This window comes from Balaenoptera acutorostrata, chromosome 12, assembly GCF_949987535.1.
Source record: "Balaenoptera acutorostrata chromosome 12, mBalAcu1.1, whole genome shotgun sequence".
Lineage (NCBI taxonomy): Eukaryota > Metazoa > Chordata > Mammalia > Artiodactyla > Balaenopteridae > Balaenoptera > Balaenoptera acutorostrata.
This window is the reverse complement of record NC_080075.1, coordinates 30,665,800-30,688,631: the sequence shown is the minus strand read 5'-3', so window position 1 is coordinate 30,688,631 and position 22,832 is coordinate 30,665,800. Positions and strand designations below refer to the sequence as shown.

The following is a 22,832-nucleotide window of genomic DNA, read 5'->3' as shown; positions in this document are numbered from 1 at the left end:
ACCAGATAAGTGTTTGAAGGCCCCTCCCACTCCTGTGTGCTTTTACTCTAGGACACAGTTACAACCCTGATGAGAGGCTTTATTGCTAAAAAGTCAGTGAGGGTTTATTATGTAGTCCTCAAACACCAGCTCCTTATACCATTCCAGCAACTGCTGTGAAAGACCCTGGGTGGGGAGGCTGAAGCCAGGTGGGATGTGACAGGTCTCAGATGGCTCTCAGACCACCTGCTGTTGGCCCCTTTAGTTCCAGACCCTAGCCCATAAGACCTGGGGCCTGGCTCTTGCCTCTTCCCATAGCATGAGACAACTTAGGAGCCCAGGGGAGGGAAGGCCAGTGGTGTGGCTTCCTTCAACTTAGCCAAGGCCCAAGCCCTTTTCCTCTACCTGGCTCCCCCAGTCCCCAAATGCTATCCCCAAGTCCCAAACAGCAGAATTCCTGGATTTTCCCCTTCCCAGCCCAGAGTTGCTTATGGCTGGAATGTAGGACCAACTCTTCTACCAGAAGGTCCAGGGCGGTTGCAGCAGCTCAAAGGTGGGGATGCTGGTGACATTGACTGGGATGGAAATGATGGCCCATGGCAGCCCATGCTGTTCCAGGGAGCGGCGGATCATGTAGCTGGGAGAGCATGAAGAGAGGTGGTGATGGTCACTTTCCTGGCACCCCATCCTGCCCCACTGTCCCCATCACTCTGGGAGTTCCAGAGCCTGAGGACTTTTTTGGCCCTCCAACCAGGGCATCCCAAGATGAGGCTTGTGGGTAGGGACTGGTGATTGCCCTTGACCTCCCCAAGTCATGGCACCCAGCTTGGTGCTGATACAGCCAGAGACAAAGAGCCCTCACCCATCTCGGCCAAGCAGGAAGAGGGCAGGGATGTCAGCTGTGCGCTGGGTACTGTCTTGGATCATCTCCACGTAGAAGCTGTCATTGTCAACTGCGTTGTCAGAGATGATCACTGCCCGCCCACCGTGCTCCTGCACCACCCGGGTCTTGGAGAGGAAGGAGCAGCCCCTGGAAGAGGTGGTGATGAGATCAAAGGAAAGGCGGGGTCCTAGCTCTCTGTTCCCCAGACCACCACCCTGGGAAGATGAAAGGAGGGCCCTGGAGGCTTTTCTATAAAGGCTCACAAGTAAATGGCCAAAGGCTGGGATAATCTTAAGATGTTTCTTAAAGACCCTTAAAAAGATGAATTATTTAAAAGCAGCTATTTCAAAGCATCACCACCAACATTGATCTCAGAATCTACCCTATGCCTGCCTTCCCCTTGTGCCCATGCCTGTCCGCTCCTTACCCCCTCTCCACCAGAGCGATCTGGTCCTGGATGAAGAAACCGTTGCTGAGTTCCCCGCAGGCCTCTGAAGGTTCAGCAGGGACAAGGTGAATCTGCTCATACCTTGTATGCTGAAAGACATTTAGACAGGTGAGAGTGTGGGGAGACACACCTGCTTTAGGACTGGGGTGACCATCCCATGTTATCAGCTTCTCACAAAGTATGAGGGAAATGAGGAATGATTTCTGTGTACTGGACACTTGAGCATTTTTACTTAATTCTCACAAAGGTCTGTCTAGTCCTATCCCACCCTGCCTTTCCCAGACATAGGTAGGGAAGTTGGTATGGACCCAGAGAGGGGAAGTAACTTGCCTTGAGTCATGTTGTTCAGAGGTGGAGCTAGCAGAGCCCTTGATTTTTCACTACTTCGTGTCCCTAAGAAAACAGCTTTTCCCTCTGTGGTGCCCAGGTCTGTATTATACCCAGAGGAATAGCTGGAAGCCCTTCCTGGCTCTGTAGCCCCTGGAAGACAGAGCTGGATTCTGCCCCCTTCTCTGTCCCAGCACTCAGGTATGGGTTGAAGCGATGAGGGTCACCTCAACTTAGTGTGGGGAATGTGGAGACAGGATCAGAGATGAGGGGGCCTCCCTGAACTTACAAAGATACCACCAAAGTCCTTGGCAGGCGTGGCTGTGAAGATGTATCGAATGTCCCCAGGACTCAGCACTTGAAAGTACAAATAATCATGGATGCGTAAGCCTGAAAGGTAAAATGTACAGGTGAGAAGGCTCCAGGGAAAGAAGCTGGTTCAGGTTCAGATCATGGACCCCATGCCTTCAACGGGGCTGGTTAAGGTCTGGGCCCAGAGACCCAGCTTCAGCCAGTTGGGTCTTCCAGGTGGGTAGGATAGATGGTCTCTGCCCTGGAGAGGATAGAGTTGATGCAGACAGAGTTAGTAACCCCAGAGATTTACAGCTATTGCTGCTGCTGCTTACACAGGTGAGCCAGGAAGACAGAACTCCAGTGTTAACCTCTCTGAGGGTTAATTCATTGATCTTTGCTCTGAAGCAGACTTGGGAATTTCAAGATGGAGATGTGGTAGCCTGCACACAAACCAGCTGTCACCAAAACTTAAAAGTTGACTCTGGTTCCACTGCCATCCCCCTAGTCCAGCCACTATCATTTCTTGTCCTGGCTGTTGCAGCTTTTTAACTGGTTTATCTTAGCCTCCATTTTTGCTCCCTACGGTCCATTCACCCAATAACTGCCAGGGATTTTCTTAAAACATCTAAAAGCAAATATCATGTCACCACTTCAGTACCCTTCAATGACTTCCCTTTGCACTTAAAATCTAAACTTAACTCTGGTCTGCAAGGCCCTGCTTGATCTGGCCCTCCAACCTCATCTCTTCCTATGTTCAAGCTACACTGCCCTCCTTTCAGTTTCTTCACATCTCCAAGGCTTCTTGCAAGTTCCCTCACCCTATCCCCACCTCTACCCCTTTATATGGCTCACTTCTATTCATCCACCAGGTCATAGCTTAAATGTCACTTTCTCAGAGAAACCTGCCCTGTGACTGCTCTCCCCTTATGCCCATTCAAAATGTACTTTTTCTCCAATGACACTTCTAACATCATTTGTAATTATACAGTATTTATAATTTTTTGTTTATTGTCTATCTCCTGCACTAGGACAAGGACCTAAGTTTGTAACTTTATTCACTACTGTATCCACACTATCTAACATAGTGGCTAGGATACAGTTGGTGCTCAAAAAGGTTGTTGAATGAATGAACAACTATTTCCAGCTCCACTGCTTTGAGGAAGGGAATTGCCAGAATAACCAGATATTTCTGGGGTGTGGATCTCTTCAGCACCAAAGTGTAATGTTTTACCTGAACTTAAGTCCCTGGTTTCCTTAGCCCAGAGAGACTGAGGAATGTGAAAGGGTGGAAGTTGCTGCCACAGGTCTGTTAGTCAATCAACAAACTATCAAGTCGCTACTGTGTGTCAGAGCGTTGGGATGGATTGTGGCTTTAGCTGTCCTTTTCTACTGTCCAAAATCAGCCGCCAGGTAGAGCTCCACTGGCTTGGCACTGGGCTACATATATGGCCTTTTATCCCGGGAGTGGAGACTTCCCATCGGGTACAGATACACTCCCAAGGAAGCTTTCCTGGATTAGCACTAAACTTCCCCGCCTCCCCACACACATCTTTGCCTGGCCTTTGCATCTGCTGATCTGTATAAGTCAAGTGTAGGTATACACATGTGCTCACGTACGTACACGGGTGTATGTTTATGTTCTCGTGTAGGTGCAAACAAGTTGGGTGTGTACGTATGTGCTAGTGCCTGTGAACCCACGTGTAGCAACGTGTGGCCCCGTTTATGTATGTGAGTGCTCACGTTATCTCCAGCTTGTAGTATCGCTAGTTGCTCCTTGTTGCTCGCCCCCTTCGCCACCTAAGTCAGCGCTAGTGGGGGTAGGGGAAGTCTTACTTCGACGTGGGGGGCTGAGGACTCGCAGCCCAGCCTCAGGCCGCACCCAGTTCATGTCCCTGGGGAACCACTACCCACCCACTCCAGGCGCCCGTCTCTGAACCTGCCCTGCTCCGAATTCCCGGGGTCCCCAAGGTGACCCGTGGCCCCCGGCCCGAGACGGGCTTAAGCTGGACCGCCAGCCCCGCCCTGAAGCGCAGCCCCGCCCGTTGCCGCTCACCGTGGGCCGCGACGCACGCGGGGAGCCAGAGCACGAGACAACACCAGCCCGCGGCGCCGGCGACCATCTCCAGGGCCCGGCCCGGCGCCGCGCTTCCTCCAGCCGCCCTGCAGCGCGTAGCTCGCCGGACTTCGGCCTGACAGCTGCTCTGGACTACCGCCCCCAGACCCGCTCACGCCGCCGGTTGGCGCACCGGAACGAGGCCCAGGGCTGATTGGTTCTGACGCCTGCTCGTGTAGCCACATTTTCCGCCCCTGTGCCCGCCCACTTCCTATTGGTGGAGCGAAATGGGGCAGAGGAATGATTTGTTTAAACTCTTAACTGCAACTGCCGTCCCCGCCCCAGCATTTCTCAGATTGGATTCGACTCCGTAGGACCTCGCTGGCTGGCGGGGCGGGAGAACTGCAGGTGGGAGACCCGCAGGACTCGCCTCAGCCGCCGGAAGTCTTGGCCAATCAGCTCGTGAGGTCTCGGCCGGATCCTTCCTGTGGCCGCTTCGCAACACGACGATTTACCTTCCCCTAGTTGTGCTTTCCTCCTTCCCATCCCCTCTTTGGGAAGGCATTCGTCTAGCGCCCAGGTGGTCTCCGGCGACCCCTGCCTAGTTCCACCCGCGCTTGCGCTCTCATAGTCAGTAGGCTCTGGGGACATAGACTGATGTACACGACCCTCGAGGAAGCTCTACCCAGTGCCGAGCCAGAAAACGAGCACTGGGGCCAGGTGCCCGCGCCTGTTTATCTACCATTTACTGTACAACTGTGATTTTGGACACCTAACCTCACAGCCTCAGTTCTCTCATCTGTAAATTGGTCATGATTTCAGTACCATCGCGATAGCGTTGTGAGGGTTAAATGAGCTCACGTCAAATGCTTACTTAGCAAAAGCCTGTTTCGCAGTCAGCGTTCAATAAATACTTGCGTTTATTGCATTCCTTGGGCTGGCGTTTGAGGGGAGAAAGGAAATGGAATTAGAGTTAGTGGGTGACGCGGGCCAAGCAAGGATCCTACATGCTCAAAAAGAATGGCACCATCGAAAACCGGCGACTATTCCTTAACCACTGCTTCTCGTAAGAGCGCCAGCGAAGGCCCAGCCTCTGGCCCTTCTAGCCACGCCGACTCTGTGGTAGCGAACCATAGAGTGGCGGAAGCGGCCCATCCCCTTCCTCTCCCGGTCCAAAGACTTGGCGAAGCTTCTGGGGGTTTCTCTGGCGCGGAGCATTGTGGGGTTGCTGGGCGGCCCGGGCGCAGAGAAGAGGAGTAGCGGGCTGCTGAATAGGCTTCCAAGATGATGGTGAGTGGTGTCTTGCGCATCTGGCTCCATCCGCTGCCATCTGGTCGGTAGCTGGCGCCGCCTGGCCGGGGCCGGTACAGTAGGACCCCCCCACCCCCCCACCCGCCGCCAGCCTACTGCCTCGGTCCTTCCCCCGAGCCCTGTCTGTGGGTGATCCCGGCCCGCCGCCGCCTGGTGGGCCCGGGCACGGAGCAGGGGCCCTTGGCGAGGGTTGTGTGGGGTTCAAGAGGAGGCTCTGGTCTGGCCGGCTGGGGATTACGAATCCCAGGGTGCTTCGGCGCCGCGAACCCGCGTCGGCCACCCGGTTTTCTGAGCCCCCGTAATCATGACCTGGGTTAAATGACTGAGGGTTGAGCGTGCATACGCGGTCGAGGGCCAGACTTGGAAGCTCTGGCTGCCCTGGAAAATGCGGATGTGAAGCGGGTGCTTCCTAGAACCTGCAGAGGCAGCACGGGGACCTTATGTTGGGCCGAGCCCAAGGTCTCAACTATGGTCGCTCACTTGCTGCGTAAATGGAAACAGACCTCTCCGCTCGTACTTTAATTAACTCACTCGTTCATAAAGTAAACACATATTTATTACGTTTAAATAATGTACCTGAATGTACCAGGCTCCGCTGGTTGTCGGAGGTCCAACTCTTCAGCCAGGAGAATAGGTAGGGCAGATGGGGGCACTGCATCAGAGGTGGGAAGACCCGGCCTCTGACTCCGACCCTGTCTGCGCCTCCAGATGTGACATTAGGCGGCTTTTCTAGTTGGCCACCTAACTCTGGTTCTCGTTTTCTTAAGTTAGGGAGGTTGGTGAATCGTGGAGTGTCTCTGTAGCCCTCCTCCCCTCCCCGCTTCCACGGCGTCCCTTTTTCCATCTCAGAGCTGCAGAAACCTTACGTGGGTCCCAAAGCACCTCGGTGGTGTCTCCTGAGTTGCTGTTGAACAGGGTCAGCTTTTAAGTGTTTGAAGCAAAACCCTAAGATACTGCTCCCTGTGCACTTGGCAGTTCACTCGTTCATTCTAGCCTACCAGTCCAACTCAGTTCTCTGTTCTTTTCCTGCTTCCTCAGCTTATCGCTGACCTAGTAGATGTCAAACTGACACTTATGAGGTGTTCATTATGGCCACATGCCCTGTGAATCCCTTCTGTACCCAAGATAGAAGGAACCTGGCACTAATCTGTATTCCCTCTCCCTTTCATACCTCCAGTACTGCCTTTTTCAGTCCATCTTCAACGTTACTATTCCTGAAGTCATCTTCATCTTGTGTGCAGAGGCAGCATAGTAGAGCAGTGGAGAGTAAGGGCTCTGGAGCTACACTGAACGCCTAGGTTCGTAACTAGCTCTGCCACTTACTAGGTGTGTGACTTTGAGCGTGGTGTTACATTTCTGGCCCTCAGTCTGTTAAAGAGGATTAAATGAATGAATACGTATGAAGTGCCCATCAGGTAGTAACACTCAGCATGTTAGCTCGTCTGCTAGGTGGTTGCTTGCCCTTTCGTCCTTGTAATCCACCTTCCTGCCAAGGCTACCATAAGAGTTTTGGTTGGCCTTTAAAGAACTGGGGATCAGAACCAAGATTCTTCTGACTGGTGATAAAACCCTTCACCAAGAGGCTCCAGACCACCACCTTGGGTTTTTCCTGAACTGACGTCTGTTCTGTTTCTTTGCTGTATTGACCATTTATAGCTCTCCTTTTGGTGTGTGAAACTTCAGTCACCAAGAATTCTCCTTGCTGTTATTGAATTGGTACCTGATATTCTGGAAGCCTTCTGTGATTGAAAAAGAGGTAAAAGGGTTCCCCAGAAAGCTCAGTCTTTGGTACAGCCGTACAGAATGTATGCTTGCCTTTGTGGTATTGAGCACTACATGCCTTAGCATATGAACACCTGTTGTTTTATACAGCATCAAGCTTAATAATGCTTAATAAAAGTTTTTAAGGAGGATGAAGAAGAAGACTATTAAGCTGAAATTACCAAGCCTTCCATGATACTCTTGGCAGATTACTGGATTCTGCTGTTGTTTCTCTACTTGAGTAAAAATGCGGTTGGAAAGTAACTTAGGGACAGAAGCTGGGCTTTCCATAGTAGTGCTTGCCCCCCTGAAACTGATAGAAGAGGACCCATCCTGATTGACCTGGCTTGGCTCAATCCAGCCCTGCCACCTTTCCCTCCTTAAATGATCTCTGTACCCAGCCTGCCATTTCTGTAGGGCCTTTAAAGCGTAGGGAACTTGGGGACAACGTGGTGAGCTGCTTCCAAGCCCTCTTTGCTTTGTACTTAAGAATTTTCAGTGAATTTAGTATCACCATGCTGCCGATGCTTTTCCAAAAATAACTGACTGCTACCTTATTTCACGGCTTGTATAAAGCATTTTCAAGTGTAGTTGACCCTTGAAGAGCTCGGGGGTTAGGGGACCTGACGCCGCTCAGTTGAAAATTTGCATATGATTTAGTCAGCCCTCCATATCCGGGTTCCGCTGTATCCGAGGATTCAGCCAACCTCAGATAGTGTAACACTGCAGTATTTACTATTGAAAAAACATCCAGGTATAAATGGTGCCACACAGTTCAAACCCATGCTCTTCAAGGGTCAATTGATATGTAACAGTTCAATTTTCAGCACCAAAAGCTTCTGTATATTGCTTTGTATGTGACCAAATCTAGGCATTCTGCACATTGAGATTAGTGTACTCCTTACCTTTGGGAAGCTTGTACTTTAAGATGGATGGCAATATAAACATTATGCTCAAGAAGGAGCAGAGAGAGTGTTGGGATCCCCTGTTCCCAATGTTCTTGTTAACGGCTGTTGAGAAAACTTGGAAGAATGGAGGCTCTGAGGAGTTGCTGGCCTAGTGGAAAGAAAGTGGTTTTGGTAGAACGGGCAGTGTGGCTCTTGTTGGTGGGGGTACAATTTGGAGGTAGAGGGAGAAAAATTTATAAAAACATTGGATAAGTTAGCCTTGGAGAGGTGAAAGAATCTGTCGAGGAAATAGGAAGGGATTAAGACTCAAGTTGGTTTTTGATTTAAAACCTAAGGCTTCATCCGGGGCAGGGTTGGACCAGAGGTGACTTGAGGTTGCCCTGAGGAATGATTTAGCAGGACTGGGAGAAGGTGGGGCCTTTTGGGGGACACAGCTTTCCTTGCGAGGAACCTGAAGGAAGGCTGAGAGTATGGAGAAGCCATTTCTTGCCACTAAACCTGGGATACTACCATGAAAAGGAAGGAATTTTCCTTCCAGTATTCTTTTAAAAAAAAGTAATGTGTGATATGTTTGTTAGAAAAAGTTGAAACAAAACAAAATATCCAAGTGTCAAAACTTTCTTTACTTACCACTCTTACTCATTAGAGTTTGTTGTACATTTTTCCACCCTGTTTTTATGCATTTGCACATTATATCTTGCCTCTTCTTACCCATTTTCTATAGTTGTTTTTTGGGTTTTTCCCAATGTAAATTAGACTATGCCATTCCTCTGCTAAAAGCCTTTCCAGGGCTTCCCTTCTTTGTAGGACTAAAATCTAAACTTACGATAGTCTATAAGTGAGTAGTGACCTGGTTCCTGCCTGCTTCTTCAGCCTCATTCCAGTCTTCCACTTACTCACTACCCTCCAGCTACACTGGCCAAAGAAGTCGAATTTTTAAAGAAACTGCTCAGTTAATGTGGAGTCAGCCTCATGGGTTGCTCGACTTTGTAGGGTGTGAATTCCTGGTTCCTTTTTGTTGGACTGAGAAAGCCCTGTGCTTTCCTATGCCTTCCCTGCTCGGACACCTGAAGTACCCCCTAGGGGTGGACATGGGCAGTGATTTTCAAACTTTATATTGCAATCCACAGGAAAAAATAAATTTCAAAGCATAGCGTAATAGCACACGCATAACTAACATAGCAAAAATGTTGCAACGGTATTTATCCTTAATTTGTTTTACACACATAAAATAAGTCACAAATGCAGGGAAGACTGGGCCTGGTTCATGAGCTCATCTCTGAAGGCACAGCCTTGGATGCAGAGAGAAAGCAGTCTTGTGTGCTAAGGTAAGGAATTACTGTCTGCTAATGGTCACTGGAGCAAAGGTACCTAAGCAGGCACTTTAAAATAAGCAGATATCCCTGTCTTCCCAGAGTTTCTAAAGCAGTTCCACAGATTAAGCCTCTGCGAGAACAATGACTGTTCTGGAGACCAATGCAAAATAGAGAAAAACTTGTTTAGGGTATCTGGTTGGAGATAAGTCACAAGGAGGCTTTATGGAACCAGCATGAGAGAGGGAAACATTGCTGTGCAAATTAGATTTGTTGTCATTTTGTGAGGCGGACAAAGGTGCCATTTGTTTCTCTGCCTAGCCATTTCTCTACACTCCAGCTAAACATCATTGGTAAAGCTGTCTGCCTGGGCATCTCCAGGACAACATCTGAAGCTGTTAGCACCTTATGTTTTGCATCAGTGCCCCATATACTTCTCTACGATTAAGCTCTAATGCAGATAAATGGATGTTTGCTGGAGGGTGAACACTGAGCGTGGCCTAATTCCTTAAAACAGGGAATAAGGTCAGCAGTTGAAAGGGCTATGCTTATGCATTTGGGCACTGGAGAACACATTCTTTGATTTGTTCTTTTTGACTAAATCAGTGCTTCTCAAACCATTTTCTGGCACGCCTGCAAGTATGCTATCTCTGGAGGTAGAGGCAGTGTAAGGAATGGATATAGTGGATGGACATTGGAGGAGTGTGGTTTAAAAGGGCCTCCAGGTATTTCTGTTACTGGGTAGATGAGGGCATTTTTCCTCTCCCTCCTTAAGTCTTATGTAATGAATGATTATTTTTCAAAAACAAAAAAAACATTCAGTTGCTCTTTCTTCTCTAGCCCACACCAGTTATCCTGTTGAAAGAGGGGACTGATAGCTCCCAAGGCATCCCCCAGCTTGTAAGTAACATCAGTGCCTGCCAGGTGATTGCTGAGGCTGTAAGAACTACCCTGGGCCCCCGTGGTATGGACAAGCTCATTGTGGATGGCCGAGGTAAGTCTGCAGAGTTCCTCAGGCCAGTTGCAGAAGAGGAGGCTCCCCCAGAGTGTTTGGGGCTAGCAGAGGTTGGCATTAGAAATCTCAGTGCTCTGAAGATCTCTGAAGGATTGCTCACTGTGAAGCAGTTTCTTTTCAGACATTGTCCTGAATGCTGAGCCCCCTGGGAATATATGGGAGAATCCCGGCTCAGGAGCCTATTGCTTTGTAGAGAGATTTAGCCTAGAAACACTATAGAACCTTCCGGAGTTGCCTGTGGTCACTTCCATTGTATCATGTTGCCAAGACAAATTCCCCCTTATGTTTTAGTGTATTAATTTACGAGTGAAATACTAGGGTATCAACTGTTAAGAATATCTAAATGATTATTTATTCTTATTTTTAAAAATGTTTTCTACATCCAGTAGAGGTGTGCTCTTTGCACATTTGCTCATTTGTTCATTTCAAGGAAAATCAGGAGTTCATGGTCTTTGGGATGTGTGATTTTAGGTGGCCCTTTTCGCACAGAGCTAACTCTGTAAAAAGATCAGTTCATTCCCACCATGAGCCCCTCTGTCCCATCCCAATAATGTGTATATGGGCTCCAAGTCCAACTAGAAGACAGAATTTAAGAAACGGGCTTTACATTTTTACTTTGTGTTTGTTCCTTTTAAGGCAAAGCAACAATTTCTAATGATGGGGCCACAATTCTGAAACTCCTTGATGTTGTCCATCCTGCAGCAAAGACTTTAGTGGACATTGCCAAATCCCAAGATGCTGAGGTAGGAAAATCAAGCCTATGTGTTTCAGTGAAACACATGCCTGCTTGCTCCTTTGCTGTCCTTTCTTTAAAATTTTTGATTTTATGTCTAAAATTATAATTTCACAAGTAATTGCTTGGGAAAATATTTAGGTGGAATTAATAGTCTTTTAATATTCCTGCTCTTCCACTGTGTGGCTGAGATCTTAAGATCAGGCCTGTGTGCTGTCATTCATTTGAATTGCTCGGTAAATAATTTAACCTCTCATCTGTTGGTTGCCTTATAAGATGGGGCTGGAGACTGTTTCCAGTTTACCTTTCTTTTTAAAAGAAAATTTTTTATGATGGTAAAATATACTTAGCATAAAATTTACCATCTTAATGTGTGCAAGTCAGTGACATTAACTCGTCTGCCTTTTTGAAGACCATTTCTGACACTGGAGTCTTGATAATAAGTGTTGAGAGAGACAAGTTTGCATATCAGAGTATTACAGATATGTCCTGAAGTTATATCAAAAGGTCTATTAGGACCCAGTAGCCTATAAAACAGTATGGCTTATATAAAATTAAAGTGAGAAGAGTCTAGATTTGATTGGTTAATATTTTCAACAAAGGAATACCTTTCTGTCCAGGAATTTGGCAGCTTAAACCCTTCACCACAGTAACCTTTTTTTCTCCCTGAAGTCCCTTATTATACAGTGGACATAAGTGAGTAAAAAATAAGTATCTTCTAAATCAGAGGTTAGCCAGTTTTTTTAAAAGCTCTTATTCTTAAAAAAAAGAGAGAGAGAGAGAAAGCTCTTATTCTTTTTCTCCTTCATTAAAAATAAGGTTTAGATCCTATCATAGAAAATAGCCATGTAAGAAAGATTAGCAGACTAGTGATCTGCTAATTCCAAATAGTGTTTAAAATAAAAAGGACCTTAGCTGGTCCTTAGAGGTTTGTTTTGTAAACTCCTGTAGTATTTTGTGCTCCTTAAAGAATATTTATCTCATATCTCTTGCTACTGTGGTTATTTGTGACATGTGAGCATTGTATTATAAGCATCTCTGGAACTGTCTTACTTATCATAGTACCTTGTCCGTAATAAATAAGTTCTTGGCTAATATACATATATGATTTCATATTCTGGGGAAATTTGTCCAAATCAGCCCTCTTTGGAGAATGGCCTGGCTGGGGAATTAATTTTGTGGCCCAGGACCATTTGATGGGATGAATACCTATCCACCAACACCTTTCTTCTACTTGTTGCAAAAAGCTGTGCTTCCCAGAAAAGGTTTAACATCCATTTAAACAGTCCCCAGTTTAAATGGGTAGATTGCTTAGAAAGTGGAGTTTGGGGGCTTTATCCCTGAACGTGAGAAAACGTGAATTTACTGTCATCCTCTTCCAGGTCGGTGATGGCACCACCTCAGTGACCCTGCTGGCTGCAGAGTTTCTGAAGCAGGTGAAACCCTACGTGGAGGAAGGTTTGCACCCACAGATCATCATCCGAGCTTTCCGCACTGCCACTCAGTTGGTATGGGAGTGCTGGTGACCTTGGGCGCTTTGTGCACCTTTGTATTTCTCTTAGGATACTATCTTTATTGGGGTGTGGAGGGACTGGGAACAAGGTTCTTTGGACATTTTCTGAATTCTCCTGCCTAGGAATCTCAGTTCTACCATTCAGTAGCTTTTGACTAGGTATATTACTTAATCTCTTGAAGCCTCAGTTTTCCTGGTAGACTCTGATGATGAGCTCTTGGTGAGAGCTAGTTTTGTTTTCATCAAGTACTTCGTCATGGCACATCTTGAGACCTTGCTTTTATTGACCTTTGACTTTCATTCTGTAACCTGGGGTAAGTCAGTTCCTCTGTGCCTTACTTTGTCTCTTTACTATCTCTGTTTTGGGGTGGTGGCATTAAAATGAAATCATACATGAGAAGTAAGTATGAACGGATATCTTTTGAAAACGATGGCTTTGAAAAGATACCATGTTTAACGTACAAATATGTGTATCGTATATTATATAACATACCTAATTAATATATAAAGTGCTAGAAGTTGTCACAGGTGCTGTTTGTAAGCCAGAAAATTTGGCCTAATTTAGTGTCATAGTGTGTTTCCATTCATTTGTTTTAGTGTGTTACCTGCAGATCCAGAGCTGAATCCTGATGTACCCTGATGTTTCTTCAGAACTATACCTACTCTACATTTCTAACTTTGGGCATTTTCTAAACTATAGAGATTTATATTTTTCTGGGCAGCTACAAGACTTAGAAATGTTGTTTCAGCTGTAGAGTAGAAATGCTTGAGATTTGGGAGCAAACAGATTAGGGGCTAGCAGGAGCTATTGGGATCCACTTCTCCAGTTTGTTTTTAGCCTGAGATACTCACCCAGCTTCTGTTCTTGGCAGGCAGTTAACAAGATCAAAGAGATCGCCGTGACTGTGAAGAAGGAAGATAAAGTGTAAGTTTGCAGTGAGCTTTGTCAGAACCTTGACTTCCCCTGACCAAATTGAATGCAGAAGCATGTGGAATCCCTGCATGGCCTGGGGCTGTTTGGCTCTTGCTAGACCTCTGGCTGTGCCCAGCCCATGCATTACAAGAGAGGCTGTAGGTTGTAGTTTAAAAGCTATCACTCATAACGTCTTTGACTCCAATCACCGCCTGTCACTGATAATCTGCCCTAAAGATACAGAAGGTGAAATTGTTGAGGGCTCAGTTTAGAGACTAGAACAGAAACTATCTCCTCATTGCAGTAGAGTCAGGTAAGAGGGGCTTTCAAGGCCTGATGCAAGTCCCACCCTTGTGTCCCAGGGAGCAGAGGAAGCTGCTAGAGAAATGTGCCGTGACTGCTCTGAGCTCCAAGCTGATCTCCCAGCAGAAAGCCTTCTTCGCTAAGATGGTGGTGGATGCGGTGATGATGCTCGATGACTTGCTGCAGCTTAAAATGATTGGAATCAAGAAGGTTCAGGGTGGAGCCCTAGAGGTGAGCCTGCCGTGGCCTCCCTAGGAGGCTCTTGCTTTCGCATTGACCCTTCAGACAGCTTGGTGTAGGAGGAGGGCACACGGTACAGGAACAGAGAGAATGCATGTTGGGCTGGAAGGCAGACTGGAGCTGTTCCCCATACTGCTGCTACAGGCTTCTCCTGTAGGTGCATTTTGTAACCTCTGCAGACCTATATTTACTTGTCAGCAGAATGGAAGATTGAACTGGCTGATTTTAAGAATCTCATTGTTAATGTGGGAGGGGGATAGGACTAGCTCTGATAAATCATCTAAAACCCTCAATAAATATGAGAAGTACATTTCAGTCCATTCTTCTCCAAGTGATATGGCCAACCTCTCCCTTCTTTTATTCATTTATTTTGAATAGATAATACATAATTCAAACTGTATAGAATTCCTAAAGGAAAAAACAAATGTTCCCTACACCACTCCTGCCCCGGATACAGCCACTGTTAACTGTGTGTGTGTCTGTGTGTGTCTGTGTGTGTGTCTGTGTCCCCATCCTTCCAGAAGTACTCTGCATCTATAAGTGCAAATGTAAATACTGTTTTCTTAAACAAATGCTCAGTTGTAATACATAGTGTTCTGCAACTTGGCTTTTGTCTACTTAACAACGTATTTTTTCACTTATTTAAATTTAAATAGAGACATGTTGGCTAGTGGCCACTATATTGCACAGCATAACTATAAAGACTTTGTTCTTTTTTAACACACAAGTATCTGTCTGGAAACCTTCTTTGATGTTGGTGTCTCCCTGTTGGACCTTTTCTAGTCTTTGGCCTGCTCTACTTCTTACTTTACTCTTCCTTGGTGACCTCAGCCTGAGGTGATTTGGACAGGACAAGACCTGCTTGAAATATTATATCCTGGCCCTTGTTCTTTGAAGTCTTTGGAGGGACTTCTACCCCTCCAAATTGCATTTTCATTCTGTCCACCTCCCTCCTCTTCCTCCTGTCATGGCACATGTCAGTGGGATGAGGTTTTCTTTATATAATAAAGCTGTGAGAAATCTGGAGGTCATCTGAGTTATTCCCCATCTTCAGCCCCCACTACCACTCATGTTTCCGCCCATTCTTTGCATCATGGCTTGCGGACTTTGTCTTTACACACTGCTTTGGTAGCAATATTCCACTTTCTCCTGGGCCTTCCTACTTCCGTAAACCCTTGAGATTAGATTGGCATTCACTAAACTAGGGATCAGAACTAATAATCTTATCTGGTGAGAGAGCCAGGGGCTCCAAGCCACGCATATGTTCTTCAGACTGTCCCACATCTCTTAAATGCATGTAAAACCCTTAACACAATACTTGACACACACAATTCAGTAAATGGTGGTAGTAATTATTTACTTATTCTCAGGATTAACTGAAAACTTCCTGATCTATATCTTCGGCCCTTAGCTCTCTCGAGCTTCACATTCCTGGATCTCACTGCTACTGCACTCATTATGTTGTCCTCCAGACCTGTAATATTTTCTGTATTCCTTGACATAGCTGGTATCACCACCACTATTCAGTCACTCAACCCAGAAGTCTAGGGTCATCCTTAAAAATATTTCCAATTCCCCACAACCTGTCGATCACTGTTGTTTCATTTTACCTACCAATTTGTTGTTTCTTAAGTCTGTCTCTTTTACTAGACCATTGTCCTGGTAGTGGTCACTCTTCCTCCAGTCTTGCATCCCCTAAGTCCATTCTATTTTTTGTTGCAGCGTGAAGTTCCCCAATTTACACTCTGTGTGTAAAGCATATTGGGGTTCCACATTGTGTACAGGATAAGAGTCAGGCCTTAGCAGAGCCTTTAAGATTCTCCTAAACTGGTCCCTGCCCTCTTGTTTTGTATTCCAGCAACTGCAGGTAGCTTTTCATCCCCTGATTGCACCACACTGCCTCTGTCTCTTGGGAACATCTCTTTCTTTTTTCTGTTTGACTAATTTCTGCTCATCCATCTTGAGTCAGCTCAGGCATCACCCCCTTTAGGAGGCTGTGGATTTGAATGATGTAGGAATCTGTTTCACCAATAGGCTACAGTATTATAGGCTAGGATTGTAGATTAGCAGTGGCAGAGAACATATAGGTCGTTGAACTGAATACACTATTTAAAAAGATTTATTTCTTTGACGTATAGTTGATTTACAGTGTTGTGTTAATTTCTGCTGTACAACAAAGTGATTCAGTTATACATATATATGTATATATTCTTTTTCATACTCTTTTCCGTTATGGTTTACCACAGGATACTGGATATAGTTTCCTGTGCTATATAGTAGGACCTTGTTGTTTATCCATTGTATATATAATAGTTTGCATCTGCTAATCCCAAATTCCCAATCCATCGCCCCCATCCCTTGGCAGCCACAAGTCTGTTTCTGTGAGTGTTTCTGTTTGATAGATGAGTTCGTTTGTGTCATATTTTAGATTCCACATGTAAGTGATATCATATGGTATTTGTCTTTCTCTTTCTGACTTACTTCACTTACTGAATACACCCTTCTTTACGGAGTGGGAAATGACTAGGTTTTTTAGTAAGAAAGAGATCTGAGATTTGAACCTGCCTTCTGATACTGCTGAAGCCACTCCCAAGTGCAGCATGCTTTCTATTATGCCCTGCTGTTAAATCCACCCCACAGCAGGCTCTGTTATGGAACAAGTGGTAGTAGTTCATATTTTGAGGGATCAAGATGGGAGTAGCCACAATGATAGCTTGGGAACCGCAGGAAATTTCTGACGCTTAGGACCTTTTGTTTTCATCTGGAAAGAGGAAGCACCTAGGCTACAGCACACAGGTATGTGTGTGCTCGTGTGCAGTACAGGTAGGGAGGGGTATGTGTACGTATGTGTAGAAGACTGGGAGGTGGGGAGTTGGGATCAAAGTGCATCCCTTGGCACCTGCTTTGGAAGTCAGTCTTAGAGAACAGCCCAAACAGGCCTTTACCATGCTTAGTCTCTGCAAGCAAACTGGTTTTCCTTATACTGAAGGCACAACCAAAATATGTTCTGTATTTTTCCTAGCTTTTAGGATGATGGAAAAACTTTGTTACAACAGTGAAATAAAAACATGGTTAACTCCTTCAGGTTCACAGAAATGGACATGCATTATTAGTCCAGCACACCACTAACTTGATTTCATTTCATGCCAGTACTGAACTGTTGAACTGTTTGTTTTTTTAAACAGGAGTCCCAACTTGTAGCTGGTGTTGCATTCAAGAAGACTTTCTCTTATGCTGGGTTTGAAATGCAACCCAAAAAGTACCATAATCCAATGATTGCACTTTTAAATGTTGAGCTCGAGCTGAAAGCTGAGAAGGATAATGCGGAAATCAGAGTCCACACGGTTGAGGTAGGCCCTACCAGCTGGCAGTGGCATGGAGATGGGCAACATTCTGGGCCACAGCCTCGGGCCTTTGTGGCCATCTTGGGCTTATCTTTGTTTCTCAGGTACCTTATGGGCTCCTTTCTCCTCCTATCCCCCTAAATATTAATGTCTAAATACTGGGCCCACTTCTTTTCTCACTCTGTGCTCTCTCTCAGTGACCTGGACCTGAGGAGGTTTGGATAGGGCAAACATGCTGAAATATTATCCTCTGGCCCCAGGGAAGGGGCTTGCAGGGGCCTCTCAGCTATATAGTGAGCCCAGTATTTTGATTCCTCTTATTTGGGCAGATGTGAACTCTGCCCCTTCTATACTGGGTCCCGTGTTGCAGGGACAGGTGTGCTCCCAACATTGATATCACCAAGGCTGTCTCTGGAGGTAGCAGTGTCACCCATCTGTAAGCAAGTATTCTTGGAAAATGTGTCCCCAACACAGAATGGCCTTTGGGGGAAAGGGTCTTGTCGTTGGTAACTCCATGGGTGCAGTGCCTCAGAGGAGCTAGAACTGAGCCGGGCTAAAGTATGTCTCACACCGTAGCAAGTGCTAGCTCTGGAGTAGCTCCCAGTCCTGGGGTTACTTTCTGCCTTTGTGTTTGAAAGTTTTAGGTGATTCCTAAGTTACCTTATAGGGTCCTTGTATATTTGGACTGAGAGGAGGCTATTCTGTTTACCCCTGTTAATTCCCAAATAAATCAGTATATTTTATTTGGCGGGGGTGTGTTATGTTTTAACATACCATATAGGCTAACCTCCACCCCAAAGCATCCTCATCCTTTTCTGGGTCTCTTCAGGATTATCAGGCAATTGTTGATGCTGAATGGAACATTCTTTATGACAAGTTAGAGAGGATCCATCACTCCGGAGCCAAAGTCGTCTTGTCCAAACTCCCCATTGGGGACGTGGCCACCCAGTACTTTGCTGACAGGGACATGTTCTGTGCTGGCCGAGTGCCGGAGGAGGACCTGAAGAGGACAATGATGGTAACCAAACTTTCACAGGCTGCTTCTTGGTCTTTGTGGCCCCAGGGGGGTTTTCACTTACCCCTGGTGTACCGGAGTGGTTGGTATGTGAATCTAGACCTGTCTTCTTAACTCTTTTTGCCATGAAACATTCCAGTTCCAGTGTGTATATGCTCAGTATACAAGAGTTAATCTAACCAAACAAGTCAGGAAAGCTGATTTGTAAGGAAACCTAGCAGTAGGGCTATGATTAGCTGGCTAAACTCCAGTCTGGATGCTTCCGGCCAGGTTTCCTCCCTTTCTTCTTGAGCATCTCACCAAAGATGCTTCAGGTCTAAAGCACTGATCCTGACTTCAGTCGCTGGGCCCAAAGCACCCTAGTTTAGGGGAGGGGGTATTGGGTGAAACAAAGGGTCACCATCTCCTTTTAACCAGGCTTGTTTGCCCTTCGTGTGTCTTAGTTCTGTTTTGTTTTCTCCTCTTCCAGAGGGAGCCTGGAGGTCAAGGGTGAGAGTGGGTCATCCAGTGAGGAGAGCTCCGGGGCACCATAGCAGTCTAACATGGGAATTGGGTTTAAGACTAAGGGTCAGGAAGCTCACTTCTGGCCTCGTGTGAGCCTTCACTGCTAGATGATGTTGTCTTGTGTTCCTCAGGCTTGCGGAGGCTCCATCCAGACCAGTGTGAACGCTCTGTCATCAGATGTTCTGGGCCGCTGCCAGGTCTTTGAAGAGACCCAGATTGGAGGCGAGAGGTGAGCAGTAGGCCTGGGCTCCCTGTGTGCCTAGCTCACGAGACTTGCCTGATGGCCTTCTGCCATCTTTGGGGTGTGGTGTACTGAGCACATGCTCTTCTCTTCTGAAGTCTTATATCTCTTGGGGCATAAAGAGCTCAGATATATAGAGTGATTTGGGAGGGAAGAAGATCAAGTTGGGTCTAAAGTCTGATTCCACAATCTTTTATGCCCCTGTGGTACAGCCCTAGACCTTCCCAAGAACATGTCTTTAAGGGTGGGCTTGGAGAACCTTAGTGAGGAACAGAAGAGCAGCTGCTGAGTGTTGGGAGGACTTGGTGAGGTTAGAACACAGTGGGTTGGCAGCAGAAAGGAGTTCACAAGTATGATTTGACCCTGGGTGTAGGTACAATTTCTTCAAAGGCTGCCCTAAGGCCAAGACTTGTACTATCATCCTCCGTGGTGGTGCTGAGCAGTTTATGGAGGAGACAGAGCGGTCCCTGCACGACGCCATCATGATTGTCAGAAGGGCCATCAAGGTACCAGGCTGGGAGCTTCCAGCCTGCACAGCTCACTCTGCCTCTTGAGCTGATGAGACCCTGGATTTGTGTGGTGATTCCTTCCCTGTATAACCTGTCCTTCCATGTGGGGCATGTGGGCCCTGATTTGTCTCACAGATGATAAAGAAACAGCCTCAGTCTCTCAAAATAAGTCATGCTGCCTTAAAAGCTAAGACTTGTTCTTGTGAGCAGCTGTGGAGCTGATGGAGTCAGCCATCCCAGGGCTTGTGCCAGTGCCCTCAAGCTACAGGTGACCTTGAAGATGGTCAGAAACCATAAGGTTCACCAGATTGAAGTTGGGATGTGCTAGACACGGTCCATGTCCGGGCTTCCTGGGGCTTGGGCTGAGGGAGGGAATGTGGAACCAGCCCTCTTTCTGGGCTAGAGGGCCTATTGACTGAACGGCCCAATTTGGCCATGGCTGGAGCTTAGACCGGGGGACCCCTTGCATTTAGTGGTGGGTCTGGTCTCTGCAGAACGATTCAGTGGTGGCTGGTGGCGGTGCCATTGAGATGGAGCTCTCCAAGTACCTGCGAGATTACTCAAGGACCATTCCAGGAAAACAGCAGCTATTGATTGGGGCCTATGCCAAGGCGTTGGAAATTATCCCACGCCAGCTGTGTGACAACGCTGGCTTTGATGCCACAAACATCCTCAACAAGCTGCGGGCTCGGCATGCCCAGGTGGGTTATTCCTCTCCTCCGTGTCCAGGGACTGGGTGGACGGGGCTAGACTCTGAGTGTGTGTTTTGCTTACTCAAGCTCTGTGTGGTCAGCCCAGGTGATAGTGCTGGAACCAAACCCAGTACCAACTGCCTGCCTCCTCTGAGGTCAGAAGGAAGGACCAGTGCTGGGACTGGTGGTTCCAGGGTTTGTTCAGTGCTTCTTCCAAGAGTCTGATCACTCCTCACGGTGCAGTGAGAGGAACCAAAGGAACCCTGTGGCCTCCTGCCTGGAAGCACATACCATGTGTACTGGGTTCCTTGGTGGTGAAGCACTCCAGGGCCCTGCTGAGAGCAGTCCGGCCATGGCTCTACCACCTCCAAGTTGTGATCTCTCTGAGAATTTAATTTGTTCATCTGCTGTTTAGCAAATACTCATTTAGAGATGTTTCTTAAATGCTGTCTGTTAAATGCTCTGTGGTGACAGCAGCATTTAGTGAGTGACTTAGTTTCTAAGTAAGTCACTTTGTCTATTTCCTTGTCTGTAAAATCGGGACTAATGGAAGCAGTGAGATGATGAAATGAGATAAGGGATTGGAAAGTGTTCCTCTTGAGTAGCCTGGTTTGACATACGCAGTCCTCAGGTGACCTGAGGATGGGGCCTCCCTAAAAGCCAGCAGCTTGCCTGGGAGAGGGCCCGGAGGTCTTCTGTGGTCAGCACTTCTCAGGTTGGGGGTGGGGGAGGGGCGGGAAGAGGCTTCCAGGCTCCTGTTGTGATGCCACCTTCCTCAGGGAGATGCCAGCGGGTTCAGAGAGCCTGAAGATTCCTAACAATCCGAGTCGTTCAGAGGGTGTGCAAGAAGAAATTTGAGAGCAGTTCCACGTCACTTTCCCTCTTTTTCTGCTCTTTCAGGGGGGCATGTGGTACGGTGTGGACATCAACAATGAGGACATAGCTGACAACTTTGAGGCCTTCGTGTGGGAGCCAGCTATGGTGCGGATCAATGCCCTGACTGCAGCCTCTGAGGCTGCGTGCCTTATCGTGTCCGTAGATGAAACCATCAAGAACCCTCGCTCAACAGTGGATGTCCCCCCAGCTGCTGGCCGGGGCCGAGGTCGTGGCCACCCCCATTGAGAGGCACCCCAGCTGTCACAGGAGTGGCTGGCAGGCTGTGCTTACTCTGTCTTGGTGAAATGGTATTACGAGGAAGGGGTAGTATTCGGCCCACTCTCTTCTCACTGGAGGTTATTTAAATAAAACTTAAAAGACTTAGAATTCATTTTGCAAATTATTTGGGCACAGGAGTTTTACTCATAAATGTCTTGACTGCAGCTCAGAATTGTAGCTTTATATGTACTCACCCAACAGGTAGAAAAGAGAAAATCATCATCCTTCTTGGGCTGAGTCCTTCACAGCCTCTAGTCATTGTTAGGCAGAGTGTAGGTCCACTCTGCCAGGGGAGGAGCTCCACCTGAGTGGCCCCTGTCTGGAAGTTTAGCTTTGGTTGCTTTCTCAGTCCTAGCAGCGGCTGGGAGGTGTGGAGTTGCTTCCTTTTCTTCTGACATCACCTTATTTAGCCCTGGCCTCGCCTGGCTCTGCTCCCAGGGTTTCTCTGGGTTTGAGTTAAATGAATTACATTACCTTGTCTACCCCTTCTACTTCCGTATTCTTTTGGCTCAGTCTTTTCATCCCTCTTTTTCAAGATCTTGAGGTTGAGGGCTTTGAGAGGAATCTTTCAGAGAGGACAGATCCTTTCTAAACTCTTGTGACTTCTTAGAAGTAAGTCCATTGAGGAGGAGGCTGAAGGAGCCACCCCAGTCTTCTCAGTTCAGCCACCAGTGGTCCTCTCTGCTTTCTTCTGACCAGTGGAAGTTTAGAACGGCCAGCACAGATAAAATCAGCAGTCTAACTGCCTCCTTGTTTATTGCTAGTTCTGAGAGTTGGCCTGCAGCTACCTGTAATTAATAGGAAGCTTCTGCTCCCTAAATCTGGGAAGTGATTTTTTTAAAAATCTGAGTTCCAGCCAAGTCAGATGAACTCAAAAGCAGAATGGGGGTGGTGGCAGGTCCAGACTTCAGAGTTTGGCATCCCTCCTAACTTGATGGTCTGTAAGTAAATTTTTTTCAGCTATTCTACCTGTAAAACGGTAATAGCTGACTCAAGCGTTGTGGGGATAAGTGCTCGTCTACGTGTTTGATGCTAGAGCCACACACAGTTTAAGCCTAAACACCTGTTCTTTTTTGTGATTTTAAATATTTCAAGACCTGAGTAATCAAATCTGTGGGGCAACCCCATTTTGTAAAATGGGAAAGTTGAGCCAGACCGTGATGGGAACTGGTCTCCATCAGGCCAAAGTTGGATTGGCTGTCCAGAGCATCCTAAGGTTACCAAGCCAGTGAGGGGATGGGCAAGTGTGTGCTGTTCCTGCTGTATTTGTGCTGGGGTTGCCCTTAAAGATGGCTTCTCCTGGCTGAGAGTCAGAAAGGACACCCTGAGGCTCTTTATCTGCCTGCACACATTGAAAGCTATGGCACGGTCGGTAACC

At 47.0% G+C, this 22,832-nt stretch overlaps 2 protein-coding genes across 2 annotated transcripts; one reads left to right on the top strand and one right to left on the bottom strand.

The window, feature by feature from the left end:
* Positions 1 to 62: 62 nt before the first annotated feature.
* Positions 63 to 4,159, bottom strand: PRADC1 (protease associated domain containing 1). Its single transcript, XM_007183999.2, has 5 exons — positions 3,985 to 4,159; positions 1,927 to 2,027; positions 1,290 to 1,399; positions 842 to 1,009; positions 63 to 616 (listed from the first exon to the last, which is right to left on the bottom strand). Exons 1-5 carry the CDS (start codon positions 4,049 to 4,051, stop codon positions 496 to 498), a joined length of 567 nt encoding a protein of 188 aa, XP_007184061.2. The 5' UTR covers positions 4,052 to 4,159; the 3' UTR covers positions 63 to 495.
* A 957-nt stretch (positions 4,160 to 5,116) lies between these two features.
* On the top strand, positions 5,117 to 21,562 carry CCT7 (chaperonin containing TCP1 subunit 7). The gene is made up of 12 exons (XM_007184000.3): positions 5,117 to 5,274; positions 10,118 to 10,271; positions 10,929 to 11,035; positions 12,408 to 12,533; positions 13,411 to 13,463; positions 13,814 to 13,985; positions 17,180 to 17,344; positions 18,168 to 18,356; positions 18,989 to 19,086; positions 19,472 to 19,604; positions 20,102 to 20,308; positions 21,200 to 21,562. The coding sequence occupies exons 1-12, from the start codon at positions 5,269 to 5,271 to the stop codon at positions 21,419 to 21,421; spliced, it is 1,632 nt and encodes a 543-aa protein (XP_007184062.1). The 5' UTR covers positions 5,117 to 5,268; the 3' UTR covers positions 21,422 to 21,562.
* The last annotated feature ends 1,270 nt before the right edge of the window (positions 21,563 to 22,832 follow it).

What these genes read in the sequence shown, in the direction of transcription:
- PRADC1 (XM_007183999.2), bottom strand. Translation starts at nt 4,051, where the DNA reads ATGGTCGCCGGCGCCGCGGGCTGGTGTTGTCTCGTGCTCTGGCTCCCC. An exon ending in CGCGTGCGTCGCGGCCCACG is followed by an intron (nt 2,028 to 3,984) that starts GTGAGCGGCAAC and finishes TTTACCTTTCAG; the next exon opens with GCTTACGCATCCATGATTAT. An exon ending in TTCCTGCTTGGCCGAGATGG is followed by an intron (nt 617 to 841) that starts GTGAGGGCTCTT and finishes ATGCTCTCCCAG; the next exon opens with CTACATGATCCGCCGCTCCC.
- CCT7 (XM_007184000.3), top strand. An exon ending in GCTCATTGTGGATGGCCGAG is followed by an intron (nt 10,272 to 10,928) that starts GTAAGTCTGCAG and finishes GTTCCTTTTAAG; the next exon opens with GCAAAGCAACAATTTCTAAT. An exon ending in TGCGGGCTCGGCATGCCCAG is followed by an intron (nt 20,309 to 21,199) that starts GTGGGTTATTCC and finishes CTGCTCTTTCAG; the next exon opens with GGGGGCATGTGGTACGGTGT.